Source organism: Ornithodoros turicata, unplaced genomic scaffold (genome assembly GCF_037126465.1).
Source record: "Ornithodoros turicata isolate Travis unplaced genomic scaffold, ASM3712646v1 Chromosome24, whole genome shotgun sequence".
Lineage (NCBI taxonomy): Eukaryota > Metazoa > Arthropoda > Arachnida > Ixodida > Argasidae > Ornithodoros > Ornithodoros turicata.
In genome coordinates, this window is record NW_026999345.1 from 461,352 (window position 1) to 475,634 (window position 14,283).

At 52.7% G+C, this 14,283-nt stretch overlaps 1 protein-coding gene across 1 annotated transcript; it reads right to left on the reverse strand.

The window, feature by feature from the left end:
- Positions 1-1,463: 1,463 nt before the first annotated feature.
- LOC135373362 (uncharacterized) lies at positions 1,464-4,065 on the reverse strand. Its single transcript, XM_064606577.1, has 2 exons — positions 2,350-4,065; positions 1,464-1,550 (listed from the first exon to the last, which is right to left on the reverse strand). Exons 1-2 carry the CDS (start codon positions 4,063-4,065, stop codon positions 1,464-1,466), a joined length of 1,803 nt encoding a protein of 600 aa, XP_064462647.1.
- Positions 4,066-14,283: the final 10,218 nt, after the last annotated feature.

Genomic DNA, 14,283 nt, shown 5'->3' on the forward strand with positions numbered 1-14,283 from the left:
TTCTTCTATGGAATGGATATGAACATCAACATGGATCAACATGAATATGAACATGGATATGCGCACCAATTGCTGGTACAATGTTATGTTTCAACCCAATTCCTATACAAAGTTTAGCAATTAATTCAGTAGGATGATTGGCAATTTCATCTGTGTAAGGAGTTTCGTCACATCCAATACGCAGCCGTCTGCAAAAAAATAAAAAAAGAAAGTGGATCCTTCACTTCTATCCTGGTTACTTTCCTCAACTTTCAGCAACATCATGTGTTTGTATGATAGAGATTGTTTGGGAGCAAAACCGCTTTCCCATAGAATTGATTTCTTTCAAAATCATCTGTATCTGTATCTGTATATAATCATCAATCTGTATCCTCTCGAAATGGTGTAAGGGTCTCATTGTGCTTTTTCGGGGGGGGGGGGGGGGGGGAGAGTATGTTGCAGAACTCTCAGAGGGCAGCACAAGAACGGGGTTTTCCCAAAAGAAGAAGGAAAAACCCCGTTCTTGTGCTGCCCTCTGAGAGTTCTGCAACATACTCCCCCCCGAAAAAGCACAATGAGACCCTTACACCATTTCGAGAGGATACAGAAGCTGCACCGGTCGTCGCAGTACTGTTTTGCCTGGCAGCTTCACTGCGCAGGCCCGCACCACCTTGTCCCGCCCCCTAAACACAGTAGCAACTCTTCATATCTTCCACATGTGTCGAGGAACCTTTTCTTCGCTGATCAACACCACATCGCCCTCCTTCACTGGCAAAGACTTATGTACACTCCAACTATGAGCTGAACGAAGTTGTAGCAAGTACTCTTTCAGCCACCTCTTCCAGAAGCTGTCAACAGCTCTTTCGTGCTTTATCCAGTTAGCTTTAACTTGTGCACTCGTTGATCGCGGCGTTCGTACAGGAGCCATTGCCAGACACGTGAGTCTCTTTCCCGTCAGGAAATGTGCGGGAGTTAGAGGGGAAAGGTCTTCTGGGCAGTCACCAAGATAGGTAAGTGGCCTTGAATTTACAACTGCTTCAACTTGCTGTAGGATTGTAGTCAGTTCTTCAAACCCATATCTGTTACGGCCCAGTGTCTTCCGGAGGGTCCCTTTCACGGTTTTTACCAAACGTTCCCAGAACTCTCCCCACCATGGAGCATATGTGAGGATAAACTTCCATGTTATCATTTTCTCTGTACAATAGTCGTGAAAACTTTGTCTTTGCAAACTGTCGCAGAAAATACTTATGTCTTTCGACGCCTTCTTGAAGCTTAGTGCATTGTCAGTGTATATCACTTTAGGTATGCCTCGCCGAGCAATGAACCGGGAGAAGGCTAGCAGGAAGCATTATGTGGACATTTTAGATACGAGCTCTAAATGAATGGCTCGATGTGTCGCACATGTGATGAGCAAAATGTAGGACTTTTCGTCGCGTACTGCTCCTTTGAAGAAAACAGGACCGGCAAAATCAATCCCGACGACTTCAAATGGCGTACCGGCTTCTACTCGATCCTGTGGTAATGGAGCCATTCTTGCTGTCGCTGCTTTGGCGCGGAACCTGGTACAACCCCTGCAGTGAAAGATTACTTTTTTCACAATCTGTCGTCCTTTTGGAATCCAAAATCGCTCCCGAAGTTCAGTTAGGGTATCTTGCACTCCTCCGTGCAGAACCCTCAGGTGCACTGATTCCACAGTCAGTACCGTAAATCGATGGTCGGGTGGAAGCAGAATCGGGTGCTTTACTGTTCCTGAAATTTCCAAGAAATGAAGACGTCCGGAGATCCGCATGATTCCTTCGTTGTCAAGAAAATGTGCTAGCTTCACTACAGCCGAGTTCTTCTCTAACGCCTTTCCCAGACTCAGGGTTTGCTTCTCGAGTCCATACCTTTCCTCTTGAGCTCGTTTCATCCAATAGTTCTCTGCCCAACTAATGTCTTCTGTTGAGAGTACACCAAAGACCCGTGGCTTACCTGGTCGGCTATTGTCGACGAACCGTTTGATTCACGCTGTCACTCTGAGAGCTCTACGCAAACTGCTGAATCGGTCGAGATCCAGTACAGCGGGAACTCCTATATTGACAGAACTTTGCAACGTAGTGGCGTCATTGTGCACATCCTCTTGATCAGTAAGGTCCTTTATTTCCGGAAGCACCGTTTGAGCAGGCCATTCGTCTTCGTCCCGTTCGAGCCACTTTGGTCCGTTCCACTGTCACACTTCTCAAGCGTTTCAAGTGACTCCCCCCTGGTCAATAGGTCAGCTGGGTTTTCTTTCCCAGGACAAAATCGCCAAGCTGATACGTTGCTTTTTTCCTGGATCTCAATAACTCTATTTCTTACAAATTGTTTCCAACGTAACGGAGAACCTCGTACCCAACAAAGGGTGATTGACGAATCTGTCCAGTATACGCAGGTCACTTCCTTCAGTCGCGTCAAAGCTTCAGTTATTTTCTTTGATAGCCTCACTCCCAACAGGGCGCCCATAAGCTCTTGTCGTGGTAAAGTTAGGGTCTTCAAACGCGCCACCCGAGCCTTTGCAAACACAAACCCGACCTTCGCTGTTCTTCCATTTGCAATGGCTCTTAAATACAAACAGGCGCCGTATGCATAAGGACTAGCGTCGCTGAAGATGTGAAGCTCATACTTGAAGTTGTAATTTCCATCTGGAACGAGACACCTATTTAGTGCGATGTTGTCCAACTTTGACAACCAGGTATGCCACAGCTCTTGTATATTTCCGGTCAAAGGCGTGTCCCAATCAACCTTCTCCTCCCACAAACGTTGAAACAGCATTTTGATTCGAATGCTGAACGGAGAGAGCATGCCCAGAGGGTCAAACAGCTTCGCTGCTGCGCTCAGAATTCCGCGTTTACTGCTAATGAGCGCTATGCCATCCTCTAGCATGCGTTTGCCTGATACCTTGAGAGTATCACCGTACGTGTCCCACAGTATATCGAGAACTTTCCGATCCTCCCTGCAACTCAGGGTCCTCTCTTGTCTACTGTTGGTGTCTTGCTCACCAAACTGTTTTCGTACCTCTTCTGCGTTTGAAATCCATTTTCGTAAATTCATGCCAGCTTCCTGAAGGATAGATGAAGCGTCGTTGTATATCGTTATTGCTCCATCCACCGTTGATGAACCCGTCAATAGGTCGTCCACGTAGAAACTATTGACAATGTGCCGTGCCGTCCGTTGGAAATGCCCTTTGACGTTGTCTAGGTGATGTCTCAGTGTGGCCGCCAAAAGAAAGGGGCTCGCTGTCGTTCCGAAGGGTACACGTTTCATTCTCCATACTTCCACCGGATTCTGAGAAATATCTTCCGTAGGACCATCTTGACACCACAGAAATCTCAAAGCGTCCCTGTCCCTTTCTTGGACCTCAACCTGAAGAAAGGCTTTCTCAATGTCTGCTGCCAGACCGATACGGTACATTCGGAAACGTATCAAGACCGGCAGAAGATCCGTATTCAGACTGGGTCCTTCTTCCAGGCAATCGTTCAGTAAAGCTACGGTAGGTGCATGCGAGGATCCATCGAAGACAACACGAAGCTTTGTGGTTTCTGATTCCTGTTTGACCACAGCTTGATGCGGCATGTAATAGACTTGCTGAGGTTGTTTCCCGTTCTCTGACTCGACGAGTACCTTCTCCGCATGTCCGTCACTTGCGTACTTCCTCATCGCAGCGTCGTACTCTGCCATCAAACCATTTTTCTTTAGCTTTTTTAGGAGCCCGTTGAGCCGACTCTCGGCTACTTCCAAATTATCGTTAAGGACGAAATCGTTCTTCCAAGATAGAGTGACGGCACATCTTCCGCCAACCTTCTGTACGGTTTCCTTAAATTGACAAAGAACTTTGTCGTCGCCTTCATCATTACTATTTCCGTCCGTAATACCCATATGCTCAATTTCCGAGAACATCTGTAATGACGCCTCGTGAGTGGCATCAGTGCGAAGCACACAAACTAGAGTGCTGTCTTTGTTCTCGAGTGAAGATCTAACTGATACCGGTCCTTGAAAAGTCCAACCCAGAGCAGTGTTGATGGCAACAAGATTATTCTGGGCATTGCTTTGCCGCACCTGCCTCGTCATGATCTTCCACATTTGAGCAGAGCCTAAAAGCACGCCAATTCCATCTTCTGTCCGTACCCCTGAGAAGCGACACTCATCGGCTAGTTTCTCTTCACTTAGAAGAAAAGTACGCACGTCCTCGTTATCCAATGGGCATGTCACAAGATCTTCACAAATGAATGGTACCTCGATTGCTTCAAAGACATGTACTTCCTCTAGTAAGAGCAGCTTTTATAAGAAATTTTAAGAGAACGCTGCCTTTCTGTAAGAAATTCTATAAGAATTCCTGCTTTCTGAGAGAGAGAGAGATTTTCTGTAGAGTTTTTCAATCGGGATGACGGATCGTCAGGTGACTTTCCCAGAGCATTCAGTGCCGGGAGACAGGAAACGTGATGGCCTAATAGTACTGCCAATCACTGGTGTCCTTTCACGTCTCGAACAACGGCGTTCCCTGGGGGTACCTGGTGTTCGGACAAAGTTCCTTTGGCCAACTTCCGTCGCGTGTGGTTGTAACCTGGCTTCTTGGGGGCCGGAACCTAGTCTGCAAGACACGAATGTCGGGAGGTGTGGCGGCCTCTTGTAGCAGCAGCCTAGGGGTAAAACCCTGTATTCTTATGCTGGGCTCAAGTTCATCAGGACCTCTTTGTGGTTCATGGGGTCAGTGTTAGTCCTCATGTCCACAGGGGCCCTCATGTAGGCTGGGAGCCATCAAGTGTGCGAAAGATTGCGGATGTATCCTCCGATGGACCTGTAATGCGAGTGGGGGGTGCATCATGCAAGGACAAAAATAGCTAAATGCCACAAAGGACGACCAAGTATAATACCCACCATGTGTTTGAAGTAGAATCCATTCATGCGGACGCAGTTTCAGCACCACAAGAGGCCTGCCGGTGCATGCCACCTATCACCATCATTCCATTGAGGAGTGGGCTTCTACCTCCGGTCCTCCTGTACAACAGACACCTCAAGAGGAAGTGCAGAACCCACACCCAGTGGTTGCGGGGAACCGCACCAGCATCAACGACCGTCGTGGGTCTGCGGAACGTCCGTCATCGAGTACTCCTGCCTGAACAACCTCAACGGCGGGTCCAGCTTCAAGAACTGCCTCGAACACTTGTCCTGAATGCGGCTCAAACTTTGCCAGCAAGAGAGGCTTGAGCCAACACCGTCGTGCTGCACACCCCGTGGCTTACCATCAATCTATCTGCACGCAACGGGTGAAGCCAAGATAGTCTGTCTCAGTTGTCTCGCGACGTAAAACACCCAATTATTATCAAGATGGTCTGTGGAAGAAGAGCAAGTCTTCGCGCGAGCTGAAGTCCGACTTAGGCGCCTACCAGATCCCCCTCGTTTTATTAATCAAGCCCTGTTTGAGTTGTTCCCAGACCGAATTTTGGAATCTATCTAATATCCGTACGTACCGGAGTCTTATCCAGAGTCTCCTGGCAGAAATTCCGGCGGCAGAAGACCTCAGACCTGAGGGAGAGATCCGAACGGCTTCTACAGCTAACGAGAGCAGGACTCCCGGAGGCATCACGGTGCCTCCCCCAGACGCCGTGGAACCGCCGGACGCTGCCCATATAGCCATGCGATCCAGGCGACAGGTCGTACTCACGGAGCTTGTGAAGATGGCGAATCGACCTCCTCCTGACGGCTTTCAAGTTGCTCGCCTCTTTGACTTGGCTCGGCAGGCCGCTGCTGGAGGGGATATATTAATGGAGCTGAATAACTACATTGCTGAAGTTTTTAGGGTTCCGGACCCTGGTACATCACGTGACAGTGCTCAACCTCCCAGACGGCAACGACCGCAGCGCCCCTTAAGTCGACGAAAACAGAAGAGAGTGGAATACGTCCGGACCCAGCATCTCTTCCGACGTCGTCAATCCGACTGCGCCCGCTCGATCCTCGATGGTTACGCGAAAGCTGCAGTCGAGGACGAGCGGGCATTTCTGGACTCCTGGAAAGACACGATGACGGGCTCAGCCCCAACGCTTCCCGAGATGCCCTCACCACCGCAGGCACCTACTTTTCATCCGCTGTACTTAATTAACGACAAGAGATAAAAGCGAATATGTCTGCTATTGGTACAGCACCAGGACCGGACAACTTTACCTCAAGAAACCGACGCGCCGTCCCCATGACGGTGCTTCGAGTGCTCTTAAACGTTTTGATCGTCGTGGGCAGTGTCGCCACCTGCCTCAGAAATGCTAGGACGGCGTTTGTCCCCAAAAAGCCGGACGCATCGGCACTTACAGACTTCCGGCTAATTACCATCCCCCCACCCCCCACCTCGGTTATCTTGCGCCTCTACCACATGATTTTGGCCAAGAGACTCTCCTCACACCTGGGACTCGATTACCGGCAGCGCGCCTTCGTTCCGGTGGATGGCTGCGCGTAAAACGTGATGCTGTTGAGTACGGTAATCGAGCAGGCTAAGTCCAATGGTAGATCATTATTCCTGGCCGTGACAGATTTGACCAAGACATTTGACAGAGTGACTCGCGATGCCATCTTCGCGGCTGTATCGGAGGCAGGCTTGTCTGCGGACTTCGTGGATTATGTGAAGGATTTGTACGGAGATGCGCCGACACTGCTCCGCATTGGCACCTCCACCCGCCTGGTCCAGCCGACAACAGGGGTCAGGCAAGGTGACCCCTTGTCCCCTCTGTTGTTTAATCCGGCGCTGGATGGCTTCCTCAAGAAAGGTGGAGAGGGCACAGGATTCAGCGTGGGGGAGTCGACGCTGGACTCAATGGACTTCGCCGACGACCTTATTTTGGTCGCGTCCTCCCCCGTTGGACTCCAGCACCGTCTGCACGAGGCGGCCGCCTATCTGGCGTCGCGCGGGCTCAGCATCAATCCGGCTAAAACCTTCACGGTGGCCCTAGTATGCTCAGGCCGGGACAAGAAAATGAAGGTCGACTCGGCAAGAACATTCAAAGTCGCAGAACACTCAATTCCGGCTGCGGAACCTACCTTTACTTGGAAATATTTAGGGGTTCCCTTCACTTAGACAGGCAAACCAACGCCCCCAACTCAAGAAGTGTCGGACCTACTCCAACGCGTCCAGCGGGCACCCCTCAAGCCTCAGCAACGCCTGGTGGTGTTGCGATACTACCTGATACCAAGGCTGTTCCACCGCCTGGTGGTGGGACACTGGTCGAGGGAGCTCCTCGAGAGACTCGACACGAACATCAGAGCCGCCGTCCGCCGCTGGACCAAGCTGCCCCACGACACACCTGTGGGCTATTTCCACGCTCCAGTGGCGGGCGGTGGCCTTGGGATCCCTTCCCTGCGGACAAGTGTGCCGACTTTACAACGAGCCAGGATCCTGAATTTGCGAGACTCCTCCCATCCAGTGGTCAGAGAGGCGACGACCACCTCCTGTATGAAGAACGCCTTAAGGAGAGCCGAAGCGGCTTCGACATTCGACGGCTGCCTCCTTTGATCTTCGGCGGCCGTGAAGAAGTACTGGTGCAGAAGGCTGTACCAGTCGAATGACGGAAAAGCCCTGGCCGACGCCTCACTCGTGCCCTTCGCTCACTCTTGGGTGGCGGAAGGAACCCGGATCATGAATGGTCGGCAATTTATCGACGCCATCAAGTATAGAGTTAATGCCCTCCCGTGCCGTACAAGGTCGGGCCGAGGATTGGAAGTAGAGAAGACATGTCGGGCTGGTTGTCAGTCCCATGAAACTCTATCTCAAATACTTCAAACATGTCACCGGACGCATGGGGCTCGAACCCGCCGACACGACAACATCGAGAGATTCGTCGACAAGAGACTGCGTGAGCTTGGATGCGAATAACTGTAGAACCCATCATCTGGGCCACATAGGGCGTCATGAAGCCCGATCTCGTCGCGAAGAAGAACGACCAAACTTTTGTTCTGGACGCACAGGTGGTGGGCACAAGAATAGCCCTGGAGTTAGCTCATAGGCACAAAGTTTTAAAGAACGACCGACCAGAGAACTGTGGCCATGTGCAAGGCACGGGACTCGACCCCACCATACCAAGCATCACTCTATCTTTTCGTGGGGTTTGGGCTCCTGGACATGTGACTAAATAGGAAGAACATTTCCACAATCACAATTATGTCTTTGCAGGGCGGAGTGCGATGTTACAATGTATTCGGGCGTATGACGACGGTGGTCCCCCACCGGTGATGTAGGCGTGGGCCCCCAAGGCACGCAGAGTCTCGGCCCCTATTGTTAGTTATTTTGGGGGGCTAGTGTTACAGGGTATGCCTTCCCGTAATAAAGACAAAATTGAAAAAAAAAACCTAAATGCCACAAAGAACGACCCTTAAGTCGACGAAAACAGAAGAGAGTGGAATACGTCCGGACCCAGCATCTCTTCCGACGTCGTCAATCCGACTGCGCCCGCTCGATCCTCGATGGTTACGCGAAAGCTGCAGTCGAGGACGAGCGGGCATTTCTGGACACCTGGAAGGACACGATGACGGGCTCAGCCCCAACGCTTCCCGAGATGCCATCACCACCGCAGGCACGTACTTTTCATCTGCTGTACTTAAATAACGGCAAGAGATAAAAGCGAATATGCCTGCTATTGGTACAGCACCAGTACCGGACAACTTTACCCCAAGAAACCGACGCGCCGTCCCCATGGCGGTGCTTCGAGTGCTCTTAAACGTTTTGATCGTCGTGGGCAGTGTCGCCACCTGCCTCAGAAATGCTAGGACGACGTTTGTCCCCAAAAAGCCGGACGCATCGGCACTTACAGACTTCCGGCTAATTACCATCCCCCCCCACCTCGGTTATCTTGCGCCTCTACCACAGGATTTTGGCCAAGAGACTCTCCTCACACCTGGGACTCGATTGCCCGCAGCGCGCCTTCGTTCCGGTGGATGGCTGCGCGTAAAACGTGATGCTGTTGTGATGTGACGTGATGCTGTCGTTAACGACCAAGTATAATACACACCATGTGTTTGAAGTAGAATCCATTCAAAGAGGAGTGATAGGAGGAGAGCGCCGTACAACTACAACAGATGGGTCTCTCCAAAAACGACATTGGATTACTGACAGTCATCGCATTGCAGGGAAGCACTCACATATACAAAGTGTTTGGTCGCATGGCGACTGTGGCAACACCACGGCTGATGGAGGGTGTGGGACCCCCTTCGACGGGAATGTTTTAGCTGGAATTGTATATTAGGTGAGGTATCTCTTCCTGTAATAAGAGAGAACTATATTTAAAAAAAAGCTAAATGCCACAAAGGACGACGAAGTATAATACCCACCATGTGTTTGAAGTAGAACCATTCAAAGACGAGTGATAGGCGGAAGTAAGACAAATCTGCTTTTCTGGGGGACGAAATCCTGGCCCATACCTCCCCGTGGTGTCCCCTGGGCCCTGTCTGACCGAGCGCTTGCGAGCGATCTGACAGGTGGCGAAATTGGTGACCAGGTGTTTAGGTGGAGAAGTTGTTTTGGTGCCGTATTCATACGGTGCCTGTTCTGTTGGCGCGAACGAAAAAGCGGACTTTTGCCTCTGTGGCCGTTGCGGTTGGTGGCCCAACAGCCAGCTGGGTCTGTGGAGCCTCTATGGTGGTGTGTGACATTCGCGCGAGGTCCTTCGGGACGGAGCGTGGGTTGCGTCAGCACGTTAGGCTATCCCATGGTGGTGCCCCTGCGGCTAATTTGTGTGTGGCTGGTGCCTCCGGCGCCCCAGCAGTGTTAACATTAGCATTATGTGTGCTCTTTGTGGGAGGACTTTTGCCTCACTTCAGGGTCTCCGCGCACACCATAACTGGAGGCACCCCGGTGAGGACTTGGTATTACCTTCAACATCTGCTGCAGCTGTGACTTCCCCGATGTGTGTTCCTGTTTGTGAGCGTGATCGCCCCTCTGACGGCTCCGAGGCTCCTGATGTTCCTGTTCCTGGCTCTTCGGGTGCTTCTCCTGGCCTGTGCAGTGCGTCCGTCCATCCCTGTCTGGTGAACGGGTGTTTCCGTGTCTTCACCACCTCCCGTGGTTTGGGTCAGCATATGAGAAGGACTCACCCAGTGGAGGCGGATGCGGCGGTGGTGGTGGAGCGGTCCCGCGCGAGATGGACAGAGGAGGAGCGCCAGCTTCTGGCCTTCCGGGAGGCTGAACTTACAGTAATGGGTACCAGGTTCATTAACCAGAGCCTACTTGGATACATCCACTTGCGGACCTTGGAGGCCATCAAGGGTCTCCGACGAACGGCGGACCATCGGGCCCGCGTGGCGGCCGCGGTGGCAACTATCCGGAGTGGGCCGAGAGTCCCCTCTGGGACTCCTTCTGTGTCCACTGGAAGTGTGGGAGCTCCAAGACCCTCTCCTCGACCGGGTTCGCTGCAGCTGCCTGGGGGTGACGCCCTGGAGTCACCTCCACCCTCTACTTCGTCAGCGGCGGCTGCCCAGGAGCCCGAGGCCTTTCTGGAAACTTCTCTTGGGGCCCCCCAGAATGACTTCTCCGAGATGACTCCCCAGGATGACTCGTTGCAGCTGACGCAGTTTGATGCGTCGGGTACGTGTGCCCTATCTCCTTCGTCCTTGGCGATCTCTTCCTCGGGGCCCAGCATCCTGCTGCCACCTGTCCAACGTCTCCGTGAGTGCCTGGAGGATGGTGTGGCCCGCCTTGGTGTCGGACCCAGACAGGCGGCCCTTCGCGCTGTGGTTGCGCGGGCTTCCCTTGGCGAGGCTTTTCTACCCAACTTGGCTGCCTTTCTCCACGACCTTCTGCCTGGTGGCCCCCGTGGGCTTGGAGGTTCTGCGCCCCAGCGTCCCATTACCCGGACTACCCGCCGTCAGCGGAGGCGGATGCAATTTGCCCAGGTCCAGGACTTATTCCGCAAGTCAAGGCGCATGTGCGCTCGTCTGCTTCTCGATGGCCCCCCGTCTCCGTTGGTTGGTGACCCAGTGGACTTCCTTAACTATTGGACTAATGTGATGGCGCCTGGTCCGCCATCGTGGGAGGAACCTCAGGAGCCATGGTTGGTTCCTGAAATGCAGCACCTGGTGTGCCCGATCACCGAGGAAGAGGTTGCCAGAGCCTACCCAAAGGACTCTTCTGCCCCGGGCCCAGATGGGGTGTCCAGTTCCGATCTTAAGGCCGTCCCCCGTGGTATCCTCACTATCGTCCTCAACCTTTTCCTGCTGGCGGGTGATGTCCCTCACTACCTCCACGAGGCGAGTACGGTCTTCATCGCCAAGGTTCCTCAGCCTTCTGGTCCTGGGGACTACCGTCCTATAACCGTGGCTTCAGTACTTTTACGCCTGTACCATCGTGTCCTGGCCGATCGCCTACGTGACGCCTGCCCCTTCAGCGAACAGCAGAGAGCCTTCTCGGCGGTCGACGGCTGCGCTGAAAACGTTTTTCTCCTTGACACTATTATAATGGAAGCCCGCCGTCGTTGCCGCTCGCTGTATATGGCAACGCTCGACCTTAAAAAAAGCTTTTGACTCGGTGACCTTTGGGGCGGTCCTATCGGCGGCTAGGCGCTCTGGCCTCCCTGGTCTCTTGCTGGGTTACCTGGAGCGAGTGTACAGGTCGCCCACCACCTCCATCTCCGCTGGGCCATTCAAGCGCACTGTGGCCCCGACTTGTGGTGTCCGGCAGGAGGACCCGTTGAGCCCTGCGCTCTTCAACTTCGTGATAGATGGCCTCCTGCGCACTCTGCCGGCCTTCATCGGGGTCCCAGTGGGCCGGGCTACCATCAACTCTATGCCCTTCGCGGACGACCTCGTCCTCTTCGCATCGTGTGAAACCGGTCTCCAGGAGCTTCTGAATCGTGCTGTTGGTTATCTGTCGCCGAGGGGTCTTCGCTTCAACGTCAGGAAGTGCCGGTCCCTTTCCATCTTGGCCTCCGGCCATGACAAGAAAACGGTCGTCCGCCCGGTTTCATTCATCCTGGATGGTGAGGCGCTACCTGCGTCCCTGTCTTCCATGGAATGGCGCTACCTGGGCGTTGCCTTCGATTCGACTGGGCATCGACCACCTGCTCCTGCCGAGGAGCTTCGCCAGCTGCTGCAGCGACTGACTCGTGCTCCACTCAAGCCTCAGCAGCGCCTGTTTCTGCTTCGGGGGTTTGTGCTGCCCAGACTGCTGCACCGCCTCGTCCTGGGAGCTGCGCCCCTGCGGCTCCTCCATGAATTGAACACCCTGGTTCGGGCTGCGATTCGTCGCTGGCTACGCCTGCCCTTGGACCTGGCGGTGCCCTTCTATCATGCTTCCCATAGGGAAGCTTCCCAAAGGGAGCTAGTGACGCAGATCCCGAGGCTGCGACTCGCTAGACTGGAGCGGCTATCTTGTTCCTCTTGGGAGGCTGCGAGGGAGGCCCTTGGTCTTCCTGCACTGCGCTCAGAAGTCTGCTGGGCAAGTAGGGCAGCCACTTGGGGCTCCAGACTGCTGCGGACGGCGGCCCAGGTTCGTGTTTTCTGGGCCAGGAGGCTTCATGCTGCGGTAGATGGCCGTGGTCTGCGGGAGGCCGCGGCTGTGCCCTCGGCTCATGGATGGGTCACTCATGGCTCCTCTCTTATCTCTGGTCGAGACTACATCGACTTCATTAAAGTGCGGGCCAACGCCATTCCAACCCGCTCCAGGGTGACCAGGGGCCGCCCTTCGGAGGACCACAACTGCAGAGCCGGGTGTTTGGCATCTGAGACCCTGGCTCACACTGTTCAACACTGTCCCTCCACCAATGGGGCACGACACCGGAGGCATGACGACGTCGCCATCTTCCTGGGCTCAGTTCTTCGCCGCCGTGGGCGGCATGTGCAGAGGGAGCGACACCTGACAACCTCCCTTGGGATCCGGAAGCCGGACTTGGTGCTCTATAAAGAGGATCGGATCCAGGTCGTCGACGTACAGGTGGTGGGGGCTGGGCGCTGTTTAAATACCCTTCACCGAGAGAAGTCTGCTTGTGTACAATACACTGGAGGTGACAGAACTACTCAGTGCCTCAGCCGCCCCTGGTACGCCCCTCCTCTGCTCTTCTGCCACCATCTTCTTCCGGGGCGTATGGTCGTCCGAGTCAGCGTCGACTCTTCTCGAACTTGGTTTAACGAAGGCCCAGTTGAAGATTGTGTCTGTGAAGGTGCTCCAAGGGACAGTGCGGGCGTGGAGGACATTCAAGACCTCTACAGTTCGAAAGTGGGGTGCCCACCTGTGTCACGCGTAGGCATTCGGGATGCTGGACTCTTTGTTGTGTTGCGCGCCTTTGCCGCCTTAGTCTGTAATTTAGTTCTCGCCTGCAGGCCCTGTATTTTGTTGGGGGACTCCTTGCCCACTCAAGGAGGAATATCTTGTTGTTTCTCTGCAATAAAGATTATAAATAGCTATATGACAGAAAGCACGGCCAAGTATGACACCCACCATGTTTTTGAAATGCAATCTGTTCGAAGACGAGTGATAGGCGGCAGTAAGAATAATCTGCTTTCGGTAGCTATATGACACAAAGCACGGCCAAGTATGACACCCACCATGTTTTTGAAATACAATCCGTTCAAAGACGAGTGATAGGCGGCAGTAAGAATAATCTGCTTTCGGTAGCTATATGACACAAAGCACGGCCAAGTATGACACCCACCATGTTCTTGAAATACAATCCGTTCAAAGACGAGTGATAGGTGGCAGTAAGAATAATCTGCTTTCGGTAGCTATATGACACAAAGCACGGCCAAGTATGACATCCACCATGTTTTTGAAATGCAATCTGTTGAAAGACGAGTGAAAAGCGGCAGTAAGAATAATCTGCTTTCGGTAGCTATATGACACAAAGCACGGCCAAGTATGACACCCACCATGTTCTTGAAATACAATCCGTTCAAAGACGAGTGATAGGCGGCAGTAAGAATAATCTGCTTTCGGTAGCTATATGACACAAAGCACGGCCAAGTATGACATCCACAATGTTTTTGAAATACAATCCGTTCAAAGACGAGTGATAGGTGGCAGTAAGAATAATCTGCTTTCGGTAGCTATATGACACAAAGCACGGCCAAGTATGACACCCACCATGTTCTTGAAATACAATCCGTTCAAAGACGAGTGATAGGTGGCAGTAAGAATAATCTGCTTTCGGTAGCTATATGACACAAAGCACGGCCAAGTATGACATCCACAATGTTTTTGAAATACAATCCGTTCACAGACGAGTGATAGGCGGCAGTAAGAATAACCTGCTTTCGGTAGCTATATGACACAAAGCACGGCCAAGTATGACATCCACCATGTTTTTGAAATGCAATCTGTTC